Below are 19,500 nucleotides of genomic sequence, written 5' to 3'. Positions count from 1 at the left end.
GAGTTTCAGGATTTTGGCCCAGCGATGATGAAGGAACGGCAATATATTTCCAAGCCAGGATGGTGTGTGACTTGGAAGGGAACTTGGAGGTGGTGGTGTTCCCATGCTGTCCTTGTCCTTCTAGTTGGAAGAGGTCGCGGGTTTGGGAGGTGCTGCTGAAGACTCCTTGGCGAGTTGCTGCAGTGCATCTTGTAGATGGTACACACTGCAGCCACAGTACGCAGGTGGTGGAGGGAGTGAATGTTTAAGGTGGTGGATGGGGTGCCAATCAAGCGGGCTGCTTTGTCTTGGATGGTGTCGAGCTTCTTGAGTGGTGTTGGAGCTGCACTCATCCAGGCAAGTGGAGAGTATTCCATCACACTCCTTACTTGTGCCTTGTAGATGGTGGAAAGGCTTTGGGGAGTCAGGAGATGAGACACTCGCCGCAGAATACCTAGCCTCTGACCTGCTCTTGTTGCCACAGTATTTATGTGGCTGGCCCAGTTAAGTTTCTGGTCAATGGTGACCCCCCCCCCCAGGATACTGATGGTGGGGGATTTGGCAATGGTAATACCGTTGAATGTCAAGGGGCAGTGGTTAGATGCTCGCTTGTGTAAGGAAATTAGCACACGCTAGCGGGGTTGGGGTTATTTGTCTCTGGCCAGTCAGAAGCCTCTGAGCTGTTCCAGGGACCCCCTTGCGGTTTCGAAGCGCTCCCCTATTCCTGAGTTCTGACCGCCGGACTTACTCGGTAGCGATGTAGACAGAAAAAAAAAGTGACTCGTGGTTTGGGTGCAAAACAGACCAGTATTTATTGAAAACAAAAGAAAGAAACAACTTAGAAAAATCGATATAGCTCTTATGCCTGGTACAACACTTTTGCTTAACGCAATACCCTCAGTGTCCACTAGAGCGCTCCCTGCTCAGTGCAACACTACTTTATTTTAAATCCAGCACCTTTTGCTTAGAAACACTTTGCTCACTACAGCACCTTAGCTTAGTGGCTTTTACTTAAAAACAGCACTTTAAATGCAGTTACTTAAAAACAGCTAACAGCGTTCACCACAGCACTTCTTTGCTTGGTGCAACACTCCTTTTAATACAGTTTTAAATACAGTACTTTGAAACAGCTACTCCCTTTTAATACAGTTTTAAATACCGAATTCAGTGTTCACTATAGCACTTCTCTGCTAGATGCAACACTGTCTTACTTAAATAGGGGAGGAGAAACGGACACAACGAGGGAAGATCGACTAAAATCACAGTTCTTAACAAAATTCCCTTTAATTCCCACCCCTATACCTATCTTAAGTTGCCTTGTGGAAGGCCAGAAAAATATATACTCACCACTGGAAATGCCTGCTCCGTGCCCTGCGAACTTAGATCTTCACTGCCCCGAAGTAAGAAACACCCCAGTGTTTTAAAAGTAAACTGCTGGTGTTCTACTTCCTCAGGCAGGCCCCCACGCTGTAGAGGCACACGGAGGCGAGGCCAGAGAGAGAGAGAGCGCTTCTGGGAAGCTATCTTTTATACCCCCTTTTGGGGCCCGCCCAGATCCAGATGTTTCTGGGCTAAAACAAAAGGGATCCAACTGCCCCATTGTCCAGTAATGGGTTTGGATGAATCACCCATTCATTTTAAACTGTTTCTTTTCTCAGTTTAAATGTCTCTTCAAATTATCTGTGATTGGCTTTGAATGTATTTCCATTCATGATTGATGGGTTTTGAATGGAGCTGTCCTGGTTTGAAAAAAACATGTCTTTCTGTGATTACTATGTAAACAGCTTGGGAGGCTAGTGTAAACAGAAGCCATTGTTAGCCATTGTTCTTGTGGTCAGGCTGAAACCGCAGTCAAGTGGTTAATCCTTTGTGCAAACATCTTGTAGCAGTTTCTGTAAACATATCGATTGTCTGCGGCAGGGGGGTGGGGATTCCCCTTTGATTGGCAGCTCCATTGAACCTTTCTCACAGACACACACACACACGAGCTGTTTTCCAAGTCCTTTGTCTTCGGCCATGCGGTCTGACGGCCATTTTGATCCCTGGATTTTTTCTTAAAGGTAAATCACCCAGGGATTCTTTAATCAAAAATTAATCTTCGGAGCTGTAAATTATTGCGAAATCTTACACTTGTTGGAGATAGTCATTGCCCGGCACTTGTGTGGTGCGAATGTTACCTGCCACTTATCAGCCCAAGCCTGAACGTCGTCCAAGTCTTGCTGCATGTGGGCATGGACTGCTTCATTATCTGAGAAGTTGTGAATGGCATTGAACACTGCAGTCATCAGCGAACTTCCCCACTTCTGACCTTATGTTGGAGGGAAGGTCATTGATGAAGCAGCTGAAGATGGTTGGGCCTAGGACACTGCCCTGAGGAACTCCTGCAGCGATGTCCTGGGGCTGTGATGATTGACCTTCAACCACCACAGCCATCTTCCTTTGTGCTAGCTATGACACAGCCAGTGGTGGGTTTTCCCCCCGATTCCAATTGACTTCAGTTTTACTAGGGCTCCTTGATGCCAGACTCGGTCAAATGTTGCCTTGCTGTCAAGGGCAGTCACTCGCCTCACCTCTGGAATTCAGCTCATTTGTCCATGTTTGGACCAAGGCTGTAATGAGGTCTGGAGCCTGGTGGTCTTGGCGGAACCCAAACTGGGCCTCAGTGAGCAGGTTATTGGTGAGTAAGTGCCGCCTGATAGCACTGTCGACGACACCTTTTCATCACTTTGCTGATGATTGAGAGTAAACTGATGGGGCGGTAATTGGCCGGATTGGATTTGTCCTGCTTTTTGTGGACAGGACATACCTGGGCAGTTTTCCAAATTGTTGGATAGATGCCAGTGTTGTACTGGAACAGCTTGGCTAGAGGAGCAGCTAGTTCTGGAACACAAGTCTTCAGCACGACAGCCGGGATGTTGTCGGGGCCCATAGCCTTTGCTTTATCCAGTGCACTCAGCCATTTCTTGATATCACGTGGAGTGAATCGAATTGGCTGAAGACTGGCTTCTGTGATGGTGGGGACCTCAGGAGGAGGCTGATATGGATCATCCACTCGGCACTTCTGGCTGAAGATGTTTGCAAACGATTCAGCCTTGTCTTTTGCCACACTTGCTTCCTGCTGTCACATCTTTGCACCCCACTTCATTGGCTCAAAGTAAAACTGCAGCAAATTGAAATTGAAGAGCATGGGAACATATGAATCATAAGTGAGGCAAGCAGCTAGAAAACTGCTAATGGGAAACTACTCAGCACCAGACTATCATGAATGACCTGTCAGGAGAATTTGCCAATAAATAAAACAAAATGAACCAGTTGAATGAGTGAAAACACTTTAATAAAAAAGCTGTTTGCTTTTATTCCTTCAGAAACCAAAACCTCTAGTGAGATTTTAAATTAAATAAAACATTGGAAATCATATTTCACAATAACATAATTAAATGTATCCATTGAATTCCCTTTTCTGTCTTTTAGTATCTTTATTAAAACTTTTATTTGAATGTTCCCCACACTCTCAAAAGCCTTGCGTGGACTTAATACTTTTGCCCAGAGCTGTGCTGTGTGAGCTGAAGGAAGATCCTGGAGTCTTAGTATGCAGTGTGGTTAATTTCTTCGAATGCATCAGTAGCATTTTATTAACCCGAGTGCCAGAATGATTCTCTTCAGCTTCCAGTAATGTCTGCTTGGCCGTTATTCAACATTTTATGAAAAGCTAGAGGACAAATTTCAAACGATTTATTAGTGTTTTTTTAAAACAGGGAGACAGAGAAAAAACACAGATCCATCTACTTGTAGCTTTTATTTATGTGCAAATTATAAGTATTCTCTTTATATTTAACAGTAGAAAAGACATTTATCTCTAACAGTTTGTGTTTTTTGAAAATAATTTGAAAAACTGGTGATGAATTTTCGTTGGCCGTTAGTGAACCAGTTGGGTTTTTACAACATGTTGCAGTGTTTGTGGTTATTTTCTAGTGCTAGATTTATTTCAATTTCACAGCTTGCCATGGTGGAATTTGAACTCACGACCTATGGGTTGCTAGTCCAGTGCAATACCCACTCGATGACTATACCTTGGAAGTGTGTCAAGTTGAGATAAACAGTGTCTTTTTCTCATCCTAATTTGGGTTCTTTTCTCCTCATCTCGCCTCTGGTTCTTTTGCCAATTACCGTAAATCTGTGTCCTCTGGTTACAGACCCTTCTGCCACTGGAAACAGTATCTCCTTATTTACACTATTAAAATCCTTCATAATTTTGAACACCTCTCTCTATTAAATCTCCCGTTAACCTTCTTTGTCCTAAAGAGAACAACCCAACTTCCCCAGATATCCACATAACTAAAGCCCCTCCTCCCTGGTATCATTCTAGTAAATCTCCTCTGCACCCTCTCCTTCCTAAAATGCGGTGCCCAGAATTGTACACAATACTCCCGCTGAGGCCTAAGCAGTAACTTAAGGTTTAGCATAACTTCCTTGTTTTTGTACTCTCTGCCTCTGTATTTAAAGCCAAGGATCCCTTATACCTTATTAACCGCCTTCTCAACTTGTCCTGCAACCTTCAAAGATTTGTGTACATACTCCAGCAGGTCTCTCTGTTCCTGCAACCCCTGGATTGAGGATTGGTTAACGGATAGAAAACAGAGTAGGAATAAACGGGTCATTTTTCAGGTTGGCAGGCTGTAACTAGTGGGGTACCGCAAGGATCAGTGCTTGGGCCTTAGCTAATCACAATCTACATCAATGACTTGGATGAGAGGACAGAGTGTAATGTATCCAGGTTTGCTGACGATAAAAATCTAGGTGGGAAAGTAACTTGTGAGCAGGATGCAACGGGATATTGACAGGTTAAGTGAGTGGGCAAGACCATGGCAGATGGAATATAATGTGGAGAAATGTGAAGTTATCCACTTTGGTAGGAAAAATAGAAAAGCAGAATATTTTTAAATGGTGAGAGATTGGGCATGATGGGAGGGAAAGTAGTGAGTGAGGAGGACATAAAAAACCTGCAAAGTGACATAGACAGGCTAAGTAAGTGGGCAGAGATTTGGCAGATGGAATACAATACTGGAAAGTGAGGTTATGCACTTTGGCAGGAAAAATCATAGAGCAAGTTATTATCTTAATGGCAAGAAACTGGAAAGTACTGTAGTACAAAGGGATCTGGGGGTCCTGGTGCACGAAACTCAAAAAGTTAGTATGCAGGTGCAGCAAGTGATCAAGAAGGCCAATGGAATGTTGGCTTTTATTGCTAGGGGGATAGAATATAAAAACAGGGAGGTATTGCTGCAGTTGTACAAGGTATTGGTGAGATCGCACCTGGAATACTGCATACAGTTTTGGTGTCCATACTTAAAAGACATACTTGCTCTCAAGTCAGTACAAAGAAGGTTCACTCGGTTAATCCCGGGGATGAGGGGGTGGTCATATGAGGAGAGGTTGAGTAGATTGGGACTCTACTCATTGGAGTTCAGAAGAATGAGAGGCGATCTTATTGAATGGTGGAGCAGGCTCGAGGGGCCGATTGGCCTGCTCCTATTTCTTATGTTCTTATGTTGGTATTCAGAGGAACCTGGGTGTCCTTGTACACGAATCACTGAAAGTTGACATGCAGGTACAGCAAGCAATTAGGACAGCAAATGGTATGTTAGCCTTTATTACAAAAGTATTGGAGTGCAAGAGTAAAGATGTCTTACTGTAATTAAATAGGGCTTTGGTGAGACACACCTGGAGTATTGTGTACAGTTTTGGTCTCCTTACCTAAGGAAGGATATATTTGCCTTAGAGGGAAAGAAAGAAAGACTTGCATTTATATAACGCCTTTCACGACCACCAGACGTCTCAAAGCACTTTACAGCCAATGAAGTACTTTTGGAGTGTAGTCACTGTTGTAATGTGGGAAACGCGGCAGCCAATTTGTGCACCGCAAGCTCCCACAAACAGCAATGTGATCATGACCAGACAATCTGTTTTTGTTATGTTGATTGAGGGATAAATATTGGCCAGGACACTGGGGAGAACTCCCCTGCTCCTCTTCGAAATAGTGCCATGGGATCTTTTACGTCCACCTGAGATAATAGACGGGGCCTCGGTTTAACGTCTCTTCCGAAAGACGGCACCTCCAACAGTGCAGCACTCCCTCAGCGCTGCAGTGTCAGCCTAGATTTATGTGCTACAAGTCCCTGGAGTGGGACTTGAACCCACAACGTTCTGGCTCAGAGGCAAGTGTGCTACCAACTAAGCCACAGCTGACACACGGGAGTGCAATGAAGGTTCACCAGACTGATTCCTGGGATGGGGGGGGGATTGTCCTGTGAGGAGAGAGTGAGTAGACTAGGCCTATATTTCCTAGAATTTAGAAGACTGAGAGGTGATCTCATTGAAAAATATATATTTCTTACAGGGCTTGACAGGGTAGATGCCGGGAGTATGATTCCCCTGGCTGGGGAGTCTAGAGCCAGGGGTCACAGTCACATAAGAGGTCGGCCATTTAGGACTGAGATGAGAAATTTCTTCACTCAGAGGGTGGTGAATCTTTGGAATTCTCTGCCCCAGAGGGCTGTGGAGGCTCAGTCATTGAGTATATTCAAGACAGAAGTCGATAGATTTTTGGATATTAAGAGAATCGAGGGCTATGGGTGCAGTGCGGGAAGTTGGAGATGAGGTAGAGGATCAGCCATGACTTTATTGAATGGCGGAGCAGGCTTGAGTGGCTGAGTGGCCTACCTCTCCTATTTCTTATGTTCTTGTGTCATTCTTAATCTTGAGCTGTCTATAGCTAAGAAGAAACAGGTTATCATGATTTTGTAATAAACCAAAACAATTTTTTTTCTCACAGATTCACAATGTTACAAAGTGAGGCTTGTGTGTTTGTCTCCCTTCAATCAAGCTGATCAACTGAAGTGATAGTAAAACATTTGGAATGAATCTTTGTGCAATCTGGTAGAAAATATGAGTGGTTCGAAGCCTGACATCCTGTGGGCTCCACATCATGTGGACAGATTTGTTGTTTGTGACTCTGAACTTTGCCTTTATCGCACTGAATCAGTAGGAAATTTTGAAGCTAAAGCTGGTTCTTTGAGGCTTTCAGAGGACACCACAGCCACATTGCTGGCAATTAACTCCGACACCCCCTATATGAAATGTGTGGCTTGGTATCCTAAGTATGACCCAGAGTGTTTACTTGCCGTTGGTCAAGCCAATGGACGGGTTGTCCTTGCTAGCCTTGGTCAAGATCGCAATTCTAAATGCAGAGATTTGATAGGAAAGGAATTTGTTCCTAAGCATGCTCGTCAGTGTAATACATTAGCTTGGAATCCTGTGGACAGCAACTGGCTTGCTGCTGGACTGGACAAACACAGGGCAGATTTCTCCGTACTCATCTGGGATATTAGCAGCAAATATACACCAGAGATAGCAGTCCCAGCAGAGAAGGTTCGACTTTCTGCTGGTGATACAGATGCTGGCCTTGTCGTAACAAAGCCGTTGTACGAACTAGGCCAAAATGATGCAAGCCTCTCCCTTTGCTGGCTTCCACGAGATCAGAAACTGCTATTGGCAGGCATGCACCGCAATCTTGCAATTTTTGACTTGAGAAACACCAGCCAAAAAATGTTTGTCAATACAAAGGCTGTTCAGGGTGTAACTGTTGACCCTCACTTCCATGACCGTGTAGCATCTTTCTTTGAAGGTCAAGTGGCAATCTGGGACTTACGGAAGTTTGAAAAGCCAGTGCTGACTCTGACGGAGCAACCAAAACCACTAACAAAAGTAGCTTGGTGTCCAACTAGAACTGGTTTACTGGCTACGTTGACTAGAGATAGTAATATAATTCGCCTGTACGATATGCAACATACCCCAACACCTATTGGGGATGAAACTGAGCCCACCATAATAGAAAGGAGTGTGCAGCCTTGTGAAAACTACATTGCCTCATTTGCTTGGCATCCGACAAATCAGAACCGTATGGTTGTGGTGACGTCTAACAGATTGATGTCAGACTTCACTGTCTTTGAGCGAATATCACTGGCATGGAGTCCAACTACTTCTCTGATGTGGGCATGTGGCAGACATTTGTATAACTGCAGTGAAGAGGGAGAAGCTAGTTCTGGAGAGAAGGATGTTGCCACAAAAATGAGGCAGAGGGCACTATCAAGATATGGACTTGACACGGAGCAAGTGTGGAGAAATCATTTGTTGGCTGAAGATGATGATCCACAGCTAAAATCTTTATGGTACACTCTGCATTATATCCTTTTGGTTAAAATTATGAGTAGCAAGGTAACGGTTTCATCAAAGATTTTTTTAAAAGAAAAATTATTGCTGAGGAAGTAATATAAATCTTGCAATAATGTTCTTTAAGAAGGCCAAAACTTGCATAAAGTAACTTTTTAAATTTTGTTTTGCTGTGCAACAATTTATTTTTCAGTGTGAATTATTTTTAAAAGTAAATGAAACTTGCCTGTAATGTTTCTATTTTAGTTTGCTTGAAGGATGTACATCACTTGTTAGGCTGTTGGTGGTAGAACTGGGTCTGTTGTACACTAATTGATAGGGATTGATTGCTATGATTAGTCAACAACTCTCTTGTCTTGTATTGTGTGACTACCAGGTTTTAGAAGCCGGACTAGATGGACCTTGGTCTCTTTTCATCCACCAATTCCTATGTTCCCATGTCACTGTCAATATTGTGATTTATTTTCAACATCTGAAAACAAATTGTAAATGGGTGTTGCACTGCTGTTACCCTGCCACAAATGACATTGTAAATCTGCACAGCATGAGCTCACGACATCTATTTTCCCCTGGCTACCTGGAGCATAACCCCATTTCCTTGGAATAGTGACTGATATATTGAACTCCCTATCAGTTTTCACTTCAGCTGATCTGGAGGAATTGGTGCTGTATTTTGAGAGATGAAGGTTTTTCATTTGTCTGTCTAGGTCAGGAGTATAAAATTCTGCCTTTTTCCCCAGGGTAACTGGCAGAATAACTCAAGTGAAGTTTAGTAGGTATGGTTATCCTAATGCATGACAATAAGCATCCTGTTTACACTGCTGACGATGACCTGCACTGCTCATAACATTGAAACAATTCAGTTTAAAGACTTTAAAAAACAATTAGTCCAGTAAAATCAATGGAAACTGCATTATGCGGTGCTGAAGAGATTTTAAAAAATCTTAAAATAAAAAATGCTGAAAGTACAGAACACGTCCATCGTTTGTTTGGGAAAGATAGGTTACTGCTTCTAGTGTAGCCCCTGGAAATAATATTTATATTGATCTTGCTCCATCCCAGTATTAACTTCCAGTATAAGCTGTTTAGTGCTACTAATCAAGTCATTCCGATGACCGTTTTCTCTCACTGCTGAAACACTTGTGAACGGGCTGTCTGTACACCAAATACTTCTGGTTACTGATTAAGGTGCTAAAGTAGTTTAATATTTAATCAGATTTTCGTGTTTGATATAAACATGTAAATGATGAGGATTATTCTGAATTGCACCAACTTTTTTGTTGTTGAGGCTATTGCATTTATATAGCGCCTCACACAACTTCAAGGCATCCTAAAGCGCTTTACAGCCCATGAAGCACTTTTGAAGTGTAGTTACTGTTGTAATGTAGGGAAACGCGGCAGCCAATTTTCGCACAGCCAGGTCCCACAAAGAGCAATGTGATGATGACCAGATAATTTGTTTTGTTTTAGTGGTGTTGGTTGAGGGATAAATATTGGCCAGGACACCGAAGAAATGCCCTGCTCCTCTTCGAATAAAGCTACGGGATCTTTTATGTCCACCTGAGAGGGCAGGCGGGACTTTGGTTTAATGTCTCATCTGAAAGATGAAAGGGGTGGAATATTTTGGAAGGAGGAATGTACTCTCAATATAAAATACTTTCCCCTCCATTTCTTCCCCCTCCTATTTTACTGTATTTAAAATGAAAATTGTTTAGTATCCCACTCATTTTCCTAGTGAGAAAGCAGCCTTGTTACATTTGGTCTCCCCAGCCTGCGGGGTGGGGGAAACATTGTGATGTACGTGACTGTTCTATCTTCAGTACTTGTACCCTGGTTATCAAGTTTTCTGATTGTTTTGAAAGCACTAAGGAGTGGGAGGAGGGAATGGTGATAATGAGACCAGACCAAAGATAAACCTGACACCTATCTCGCCTGAGCTGGTGTTTTGTAGCCAGAGCACCTGCTGTGGCTGATTTCTACCAGGCTGTTTTGTAAGGAATTTCTATTTTCAGATGCGAGGGTTTCTGAGCAGTTTTTGGAAGAGTGTTTCAATTCATTTCAAGTTCTTAAACCTAAAACATCAAAATGTTAAATCAGATGGTGAAGTTGAGCTTTTAGATACAAAGGCCCTGAAATTCCAATCCAGGGTCAGCAGAGGGTGGGTGAATTGCTTGATGAAGGCAGAACTTAGGGTGGAACCCAGTTCCAGTGGGATGCCATCCATGTAAAATACAGTAAATTCTGTCCAAGGAAGGTAGAGAGGAATATGGCTACCTCCCATTACATCAAGGGGTGGGAGCATGTCTTGGATTTCTGCCCATTACATCCTTTTAAGGCCTCTGTGGAACTCTTGCCACTAAGAGCTGGCGTGTGTTCCATTGAGGTCTGTAGGTAGGCCCCAGTGGGATGCACCAAGATCCACTTCTATCTCTGAAGCACGTGCTCCTCCCTGCCCACCCCACCCCAACCTTGTAAATGACCCCCATCTCTGGAAATTGGAACTGGGTCGGCGATCTTCATGTTTGGGAGTTTCTCTTTGCTACATTTGTATCAGTGGAGTGGGCCCATCATAATTTCAACTGCTATATATAACACAAATATAAGGCATTATTAATTGGCTAAAATCTTATGCCACTTTACCTTATAGGGTTGCCTCCTACGACAAGAGTGGTGTTGGCTAGTCAAGGGTCAGTGTCATTGCCTGAGTAGTTTGTGCTGGCATGCTCCATTGTGCTGTGACCTCAGTCCACCGCAATATATTTTCTGGAGGAACTTAGCACTGGAATAAGGCAGATGTGATGTCATGATGCAGTTGGTGCTTTGAAATTATGCAAGTGGGAGCCCTGGTTTTAAAATTCCAGCTTCAGCTCGATCTTCCCTTTCATCCCCTAGGATGGGTTATTAGCATGGCATTGAGTCATGTACATCTTTAAAGACTATATGAAATACAGTGTATTTGATAAATAATAAGCTTTCCATGGTGTTATTTGTGGTGAATTGGCAGACATGCTGTTGTAGCATACAATGCAAGATTGGGACCACTGATTTACAATGATTTGAATAAGTCCAATTGTGCTTTTATTAGAGTATTTTAGGAGTGTTAGCAACATTTCCAGGCTCAGCTAACAGAATTGTCTATACAGTATTTGTATGGAACTGTAAATTAGCTTCAGTTTAATTATAACTTTTTTTAACTGCAGTTAGTTTATCTCTTTTTTTTTAAAGTACAGGATGAAGGGGAAGATGTTGCAGATAGGATGTAGGAACTGTGTGTAGCAATAGTGAGGGGCTGTGGGTGGTTCTGGGGTTTGGGAGGAGGGCATTTTTGAGGGGTCTGGAAGAATGAAGAGGGTGTTTACAGAATGCGGGAGCACTGGGAAGAGCATGCCAGGTTGAGAGGAGGAGGATCTTGGAAGTGTTGGGAGCATTGGGCGGAGGCTCCTTGATGTGGCGATGGTGAAAGGATGGTTTTTGGGTGTGGCAGCACTGGGATGGCAGTGATGGCGTGTCAAAGCATTGGAGAGGGGGTCATTGGGTGTGGGATATTAGGGGTGATGGTTATAGGTGCCACCAATTTCTCATGCAGGTTGACAGTGGCGGGCAAGGCATGAGTATTGAGGGGAGGGAGGTAGTGAGGATGATGATGCGGTGCTTAGGGTTGGGGATCCAGCCCTGGTGGATGGGAAAGATTTTTCATGTTGCACATTATCAAAGTTTATTTCTTAATTAAAATTATTGAACAAGAAGGTCTATACAACTGGCCAGGAGCTGCCTTGGGGCTAATGTGCTCAACCACCAGATGGTGAGTAATGAAGACAATGGCTGTTTGATTGCAGAAGTGCAGATTGTAGGTTTGGTTAAGTGCATGTTCAGATTGTGGAAAATTCAAGGTTGCAATATATTACTAAGAGTTGCTGAAGCATGATGACATTGTATATAGATTCTCATTCTGTCAATTACTATTGAAGCAGGCAAAAAAAAACTACAAGCTATTTTTCCCTTCATGTTGCTTTCCTATATTTACAATCACTCATGAAACAATATGCTGAAGATGCAGAACAGAAATCACCTGTGAACAAAGTGCCTCTTGTATACTCTGGCATCAAAACAATAGTGAAATCAAGTGCAGGTGAGTATGAATTAATTGACGTGATTCCCCTCCATTTGTAATTTTTGCTTCTGGTGCAGATGCTTGTAGTTTGATATACCAGATGTTATCTGATAACTAACGGACGAGAATGCAGAATTTAGTTTCAGGTGGACTGAAACAAGTTTCCAATCCAAACATCAGGTTTCTTAATTGGGCAGTGGTTTGGATCAGGAACAAAGTGTTTTAATTTTAACTATCCAAAAACAGAAACTGCATAATTCAGCCATACATAGCAGCAACCATTTTTTTTAAAAAGTAAGATTTTCCTATTTGATTTGTAACAGGTCTGTAACAAAGAAACCTAGAAATATAAACATTTTAACACACCTTTTTACCTGTACTGAATTTACACAGTCCCATTTTCCTGCTTTAGAAGTTTAACTTGTTTTTGATTGGCTATTACACCACTCAAGGACAAATTCATGTCCAGTTTAATTAGATATATATATATATATTTGGTATAAGTAGTACCTCAAGAGCCCTTCTGTTCTCGGATTCTGTTTTCATTGCCTGGAATCTACCCCAATGCAGTGGCTCTGTTTCTGCATTATCTAAGTGTTACTAACAATCAGCCAAAAGGATGGGGAACTGTTACTCTTTTTAATAAAACTTCTAACTGGAACATGGTTGTAATAAAGCCATAGCTTTTATTATAGATCTGTTATTAAACCTTGACACTTGAGGATGTGAGGCCTGCACTAATATAAATTGGGCATAATGCATATGTTTTAAAAGTATTCGTATATTATCATATTGCCCTCATTTTCCTAGTTTTTGGTTAGTATTCGAATACTTTCTCAAGTTTATGATTATTTAATAGAATATTTACAACTTAAGTTATTTTCCTCTGCATTTTTCTGTTTCTCTATTTGCAGGTACTATATTTTTGTATCACTAATTTGTGACCTGATAATTCATACACTATAGTTTCCATTGTTTTCTGGTAATGCCAATTTTATGTGATGTATTTTTATTGATTCTTAATAGCTAAAATTGTTTGCATTTTTTTTTGTAAAGAAAAAATTACAAATATATAGTCCAATGCTTTTCTGTAAACAGTTTCAGTTGTCATGTGCTCATGGGAAAAGAGCCAGATTTCAAAGAGTAGTACCTGGATGATTTTAGGTAGGGATAAGTTTGCCTGTCTGGTCATCTGGAGGGAGACTTGGGTGTTAGCTGGATATGATCTGTTTATGTTGGGGTAGGCGTATCTCCTGGTGAATATACCAGAGAGTAATAAGATCGTGGAGTCTATGGCAATGTCTGTCTGTTATGTGGGGGCAACCTGAGGGGTTGAATGTAACCAAAGTTTATAAGTGGGAAGAGAAGATGTTATTTGGCTGCCTACTTTAAATCATAGAGTTAAGAAGCAGCATTTTTTGATGGTGCTTTGTCTGTGTTTTTTATTATATATATATAATTATGTAGGATTTAAGCAGTCTGCCTACCCACATGTAGTTTAAAATGCTTTGATTGTCCATATTTGCTTCCAGATGTAAATATCCCATCTTTCAAAACCTTGTTTCAGGAATGCAATGTCAGACCTCTTTCATTCACTGGCACTATCCAAATGTGCTGTGTTAGCATATATTTAGTGTATGTTCATTTACATGGATGGGACATTTTCTATCAACATTATCCATAATCAAGAACACAACTTTTTTTTAAGTGATGCATTTTATATCACACTCTGCTTCAACAGGGGTAAAATTGCATTCGTCCAGGATCCAGAACCATCCTAGAAAAATTCCTCCGTTTAACACAACTGAGGCAGTGTGATGATCGTCCTGGGACTCGCTCATAAATCTTTTGAGATTCAAGCAATCAAATTGAATATTTGGGCTTTCATGTGCCTTTTATTTCATTTGTACAATCCGAAAAAGAATTGGTTCTAATGGTCGATTTTTGCATTTTAGTGTCAAGCAGAGCCCACTATTGCGTGCTGAGTTATCTAGCTCAACAATAATAACTTGCATTTATATAGCACGTTAAACATAGTAAAACATCCCAAGGCACTCACAGGAATGTAATAAGACAAAATTTGACACCCGAGCCACATGCAATATTAAGACAGGTGACCAAAAGCTGAGTCAAAAAGGTAGGTTTTAAGGAATGTCTTAAAGGAGGAGAGAGAGGTACAGAGACGGAGAGGCTTAGGAGGGAATTCCAGAGCTTGGGGCCTAGACAGCTGAAGGCATGGCCACCAATGATGGAGTGAAGGAAATCCGAGATGCACAAGAGCCCGGAATGCAGAGTTCTCAGAGGGTTGTAGGGCTGGAGGAGGTTAAAGAGATAGGGAAGGGTGAACCCATGGAGGGATCTGAACACAAGGATGAGAATTTTAAATTTGAGGCGTTGATGGACTAGCAACCAATGTAGATCAGCGAGCACAGGGATGATGGGTGAATGGGACTTGGTGCGAGTTAGGATACGGGCAGCAAAGTTTTGGATGACCTCAAATTTACAGAGGACGCAAGGTGGGAGGCTGATCAGGAAAGCATTGGAATAGTTGAGTCTGGAGGTAACAAAAGCATGGATGAGTTAATTATGTAGTCAAGGTTAAAACATTGTGAAGCACCATATCAATTTTTTGTTTACATTTATTCCATTGTCAGAGAGAAAAACAGAGAGTTATAAGCACAGCTGGACTGGGTGTGATCGACAGACAGATGTTATCAGGTACCAGAGTGAAGAGCGATGCTTGGCTCTGCAACTTTGTGGCTGGATCCAGAAGGGACCAGAGATTGATGTGGGTCCCTTCCTAAACTCATTAGAGCAAGGAGAAGAATGGGAACGAGCTGCTGCTGTTGCACTTTTTAACCTTGACATTCGAAAAGCTATAGAGATTCTCAACAAGGGTGCTGCTTTGGGGAAAGGTATACTATTCATCTGTTTTTACATTGTTTCAAGCTAATCGATCATTACACATATAAGACAATTTCTGTGACGCATCTTGTATTGTTGCTTTATTTCATTGCGAGTGGAAACGAGAATGAGCATCAATTTGCTTTGCGTAACCAAATGAGAAGGATAGATACTCTTTTGTGGCATGGGTTTTAGAAATTTTGTCACGATTTAGGCCTAGAGTTTCTGCTAGTTTTTGCCTGAAATTGAGCAAACCATGTAAAATATTGTGGAATTTTAAGCGCAAGTTACGGTGAGTGTAAATTGAGTTTCAGCCATCTTTAACGTTGGTTTAAAAAACATTGTGCTGGAAGCTGGCCCCGCCCTCAAATGGCCACGCCCCCAGATCGAAATCATGAGCATGGCGAGTTTCCGCCGTTTGCGACTGGTCGAGGAAGCTCTTCAAATTAAGCTTTTTTTTAGGCGCAAAGGCACATATTAAATATTTTAAAATATTTAACCTAGTAAGAAACTGACTAGTGTACACCGATGAAACTAGTAAATGGTTCAGTATAGAATTTTTAAAGTAATTTTCAGTGATTTAAAATCAGGTTACTCACAGGTGGTGGAATAGACACTCTTAATAAAAATGCTTATTTTTTGTAATAAACCCATTTTCAGCTTTCCAATTGCACTGGTTCATGGAAGATTTTACATTTGTGATTATGCAAATGAGTTTGAGTGGAAGCTTGAACCATAACTTCACTTCGTAAAGCCAGCGCAATTTCAAGTGCAATTTGCGCCCAGATTGCCGATTGCACCCAGAGCAGAAACTCCTACCCCTTTTAGAATCCTTCTTGAAAGCAATATTTGTGTATATATTATTAATACACTCCCCACCATTTAAATCGAGCAACACCTCCAATAGTACAGCACTCCCTCAGTGCTGGACTGAAGTGCCAGCCTGGATTATGTGGTCCGGTCTCTGTAGTGGGATTTTAACCTGCAATCTTCTGACTCCGAGATGAGAGTGCTGACGCTCATAATTTCGTAAAAGAATACTCCAAAGTGAAATTATAATTTTATGTTTTCTCATTAATCTGAAAATACACCCTAATTTTTTTTTTAAACTCTATTTCGAGACAGCTGATACTTGTGTTTTCACGGCCCAGGATCTTGACAAAAGTGGCCTCCAGTGCTGACCCCACCAAAGTATGCAGAATCAGGGGAAGCTCACCTCATACCAATATGCCCAGTGGGCACTAATGCAATTCAGAGCGCAACTTGGGCAGTTCCAGACGTAGGAGACAGCAATGTGGTGGATGGTAATCCTGCAAAGATCCTGGAAGTGTGCCCATCAGCCAGAGCTGAAAAATAAAGGCACAAATGTTCAATCTTTGGGGGCCCAGGCTATGACTCAGACCTGGCATCTCCATGTGGGCTTACATTCACTGGATGTTACTCCTGCTTTCACTCGATTACAGACTCATTAATGTCTTGCTAAGCCAGGGACGAGGAAACACGTGGGCTGGGAGACCCCTCCCCAGCTGTCTCCTCTAACACCAGTGTTCTTGTTTGAACGGGTGGAGACTCTAGCACCAACAAAGCACTGCGGAAGCGGCTGAGGTAGGCTAGGACCTGGTGTGTCCAGACCTCCTGCTGGACTTGTCAGGAGTACACTGGAAGGCTATGGATTTTCAGCCCCAATATTTGTTCGCTTTGGCTTCATGCACTCAAGATCTGTTTGTGCACCCAAAATCAGATCTGTGGCAAAAATGACAGCCCTAATTTGGAGGTCAGACAGTTAATAAGTTGGATATGGGATGGGGGGGCGGGGAGTATCTTTTAGATGGACTTGGACAAAGCTTTTATTGGGTGTAAATTTTCTTTTTAAATAAAAATAAATGAAAGAGGTGGTTTATAATGAATTCTTTGTGATTTACAGGTGATTTGAACCTGAATGTTGTAGCTATGGCACTGTCAGGTTACACAGATGAGAAGAATTCTCTGTGGCGAGAAATGTGTAGCACTCTGAGGCTGCAGCTAAATAATCCTTATCTATGTGTCATGTTTGCCTTTCTGACTAGTGAACCAGGGTCATATGATGGTGTGTTGGTAAGTTCTGTCTGCCTATCATTTAATGTTTATAATTTTGACCATTAACATTTTTGTAAACCAATTATTTTGTCAAATGGTAACATTTTTTCATCCCTCACTTTAGTATGAGAGCAGTGTAGCTGTACGTGACAGAGTGGCCTTCGCTAATATGTTTCTAAATGACACCCAGGTGAGTGTAAAGATGATCATACACACTTTGAATCCATTAAAAATGTATTGATTTTATGCTGGGCTCCAATGTAGTTGAGGATGAAGATAATCATGGAGCTTCCTTTTCCTCCAGTTAGTATGCCTGGTTGTGCACCTCAATTCTTGACTAGATATGGTAGGGCCTACAAAGCTTTGCTCTTTACCATTGGATGTGGGACCACTTAGCTCTGTCAGTAGCCTGCTGCTTTTGGAGTTTAGCATGCAGATAGCCCTGTGTTGTATCTTTACCAGGTTGGTACTTCATTCTAAAGTATGCCTGATTGCTGTGCTCCTTTTTGCACTCTCCATTGAACCAGAGTCGATCTTCTGGCTTTGATTGAAGAATGAGGGATATGCTGGACTATGAAGTTACAGATTGTGGTGATTTACAATTGTGTGCTGAATGCTGTGGGCCCAGTTTTGGGCTGCTAGATTTGTCCTTAGTCTGTCCCACTTAGCATGGTGGTAGTGCACAATGGCGGGTGTCCTCACTTTGAAGGTAAGGCTTGCAGGGGTTGTGCGGTGGTCGCTTCTATCACTGCTATCGTGGACAGAAACATCTGTGACAGGTAAGTTAGTGAAGATATGGCCAAGTAGGTTACTCCCTCACCACCTGATACATTCCCAGTTTGGCAGCTGCCATATTGTCATTTTCACTTTTCAAATTATTTCTTCCCCTCCTCTCCACATAGTTTTTTTTATAGCAAACCATTTCTTCTGAACTAAAAACATACATTTATATGGAATCTTTCATATCTTTATCTTTCAGAAATGTCTGAGCACTTCACATAAAATTAATTACTTTGAGTGCATAACAGCTACTGCACATCAATATCCCACCAACAACAACGAGATAAGTGATCAATTATTTTTTGACGGTGTTGGTTGAGGGAGGAATGTTGGCCAAGACACTGGGAGAACTCGCTGTTCTTTCAGTGGGTGCTATAGGATCTTTAGTGTCACTGGAAGAGGTGGATAGAGCCTTGGTTTAACTGCTCATTCAAAAGACCTCTGACAATTCAGCACTCCCTCGGAACTGCATTGGCGTGTCAGCCTAGGTTACGTGCTTAAGTTCTGCAATGGGGGTTGAACACGCAGCCTCTGACTCTGAAACAAGTGAGTTATTAACAGAATCTGACTAACTGAACAGAAGAGCAGTCAAAAGCAAAATACTGCGGATGCTGGAAATCTGAAATAAAAACAGAAAATGCTGGAAATACTCAGCAGGTCAGGCAGCATCTGTAGAGAGAGAAACAGAGTTATCGTTGCAGGTCCATGACCCTTTGTCAGAACTGGGGTGTTAACTCTGTTTCTGTCTCTACAGATGCTGCCTGACCAGAAGAGCAGTCAACTCTGAGGAGGCCTTAGGTTGGGAAATTGTGGTTGAAGCCTCTTTTTTACTCAAAATGACCAGAGGTTTTCAATCAAATCATCTTGGAACCATCACACATTTCTTTCTAGGAGTGAGATATATCATGCTGTCCATAACTCCAACAAAGGCCTGACTACTTCATCTCGCCCTGCCTAAGTAACTTCATAGAAATGAAGTGCACATGATTAAGCATCTAAATTCAGATAGTCATAACCATAGCACAAAAGGAGGCCATTCAGCCCATCGAGTCCGTGCCAGCTCTCTGTAGAGCAATCCTGTCAGTCCCATTGCCCCGCTCTATCCCTGTAGCCCTGCAAGTTTATTTCCCTCAAATGCCTATCCAGTCTCCCCTTGAAAACATTGAGTGTCTCCGCTTCCACCACTTTCGTCGGCAGCGAATTCCAGGTCATCACCGCTCACTGTGTAAAAAAGTTTTTCCTCACATCCCCCCCGTATCTCCTCTGCACCCTCTCGAGGGCCTTCACATATTTCCTAGGGCAGAAACTTGCATTGGATGAAACCTTGTAGATTCTTTTGCAAATAAAATTCTGTCTATCTAAAGAAATATCCACATTTTCTCAACTTTGCCTTGAAACGCAAGGGCCAAGATCTTAGCGGG

At 42.2% G+C, this 19,500-nt stretch overlaps 1 protein-coding gene across 2 annotated transcripts in view; it reads left to right on the top strand.

Moving 5' to 3' along the window:
* Positions 1-19,500, top strand: part of mios (missing oocyte, meiosis regulator, homolog (Drosophila)) — a 66,263-nt gene that overhangs the window by 15,142 nt on the left and 31,621 nt on the right. For both annotated transcript variants that reach the window (XM_085988355.1, XM_085988354.1), the window contains exons 2-6: positions 6,812-8,221; positions 12,239-12,337; positions 14,974-15,234; positions 17,148-17,317; positions 17,424-17,489. In XM_085988355.1, the coding sequence (XP_085844481.1) occupies positions 6,925-8,221; positions 12,239-12,337; positions 14,974-15,234; positions 17,148-17,317; positions 17,424-17,489 (1,893 nt within the window). In that variant the 5' untranslated portion in view covers positions 6,812-6,924. The remainder of the gene's footprint in view (positions 1-6,811; positions 8,222-12,238; positions 12,338-14,973; positions 15,235-17,147; positions 17,318-17,423; positions 17,490-19,500) is intronic.

This window comes from Somniosus microcephalus, chromosome 5 (genome assembly GCF_052327205.1).
Source record: "Somniosus microcephalus isolate GS21.2 chromosome 5, FLI_Smic_1.0, whole genome shotgun sequence".
Lineage (NCBI taxonomy): Eukaryota > Metazoa > Chordata > Chondrichthyes > Squaliformes > Somniosidae > Somniosus > Somniosus microcephalus.
This window is presented reverse-complemented; position numbering and strand designations above follow the sequence as displayed.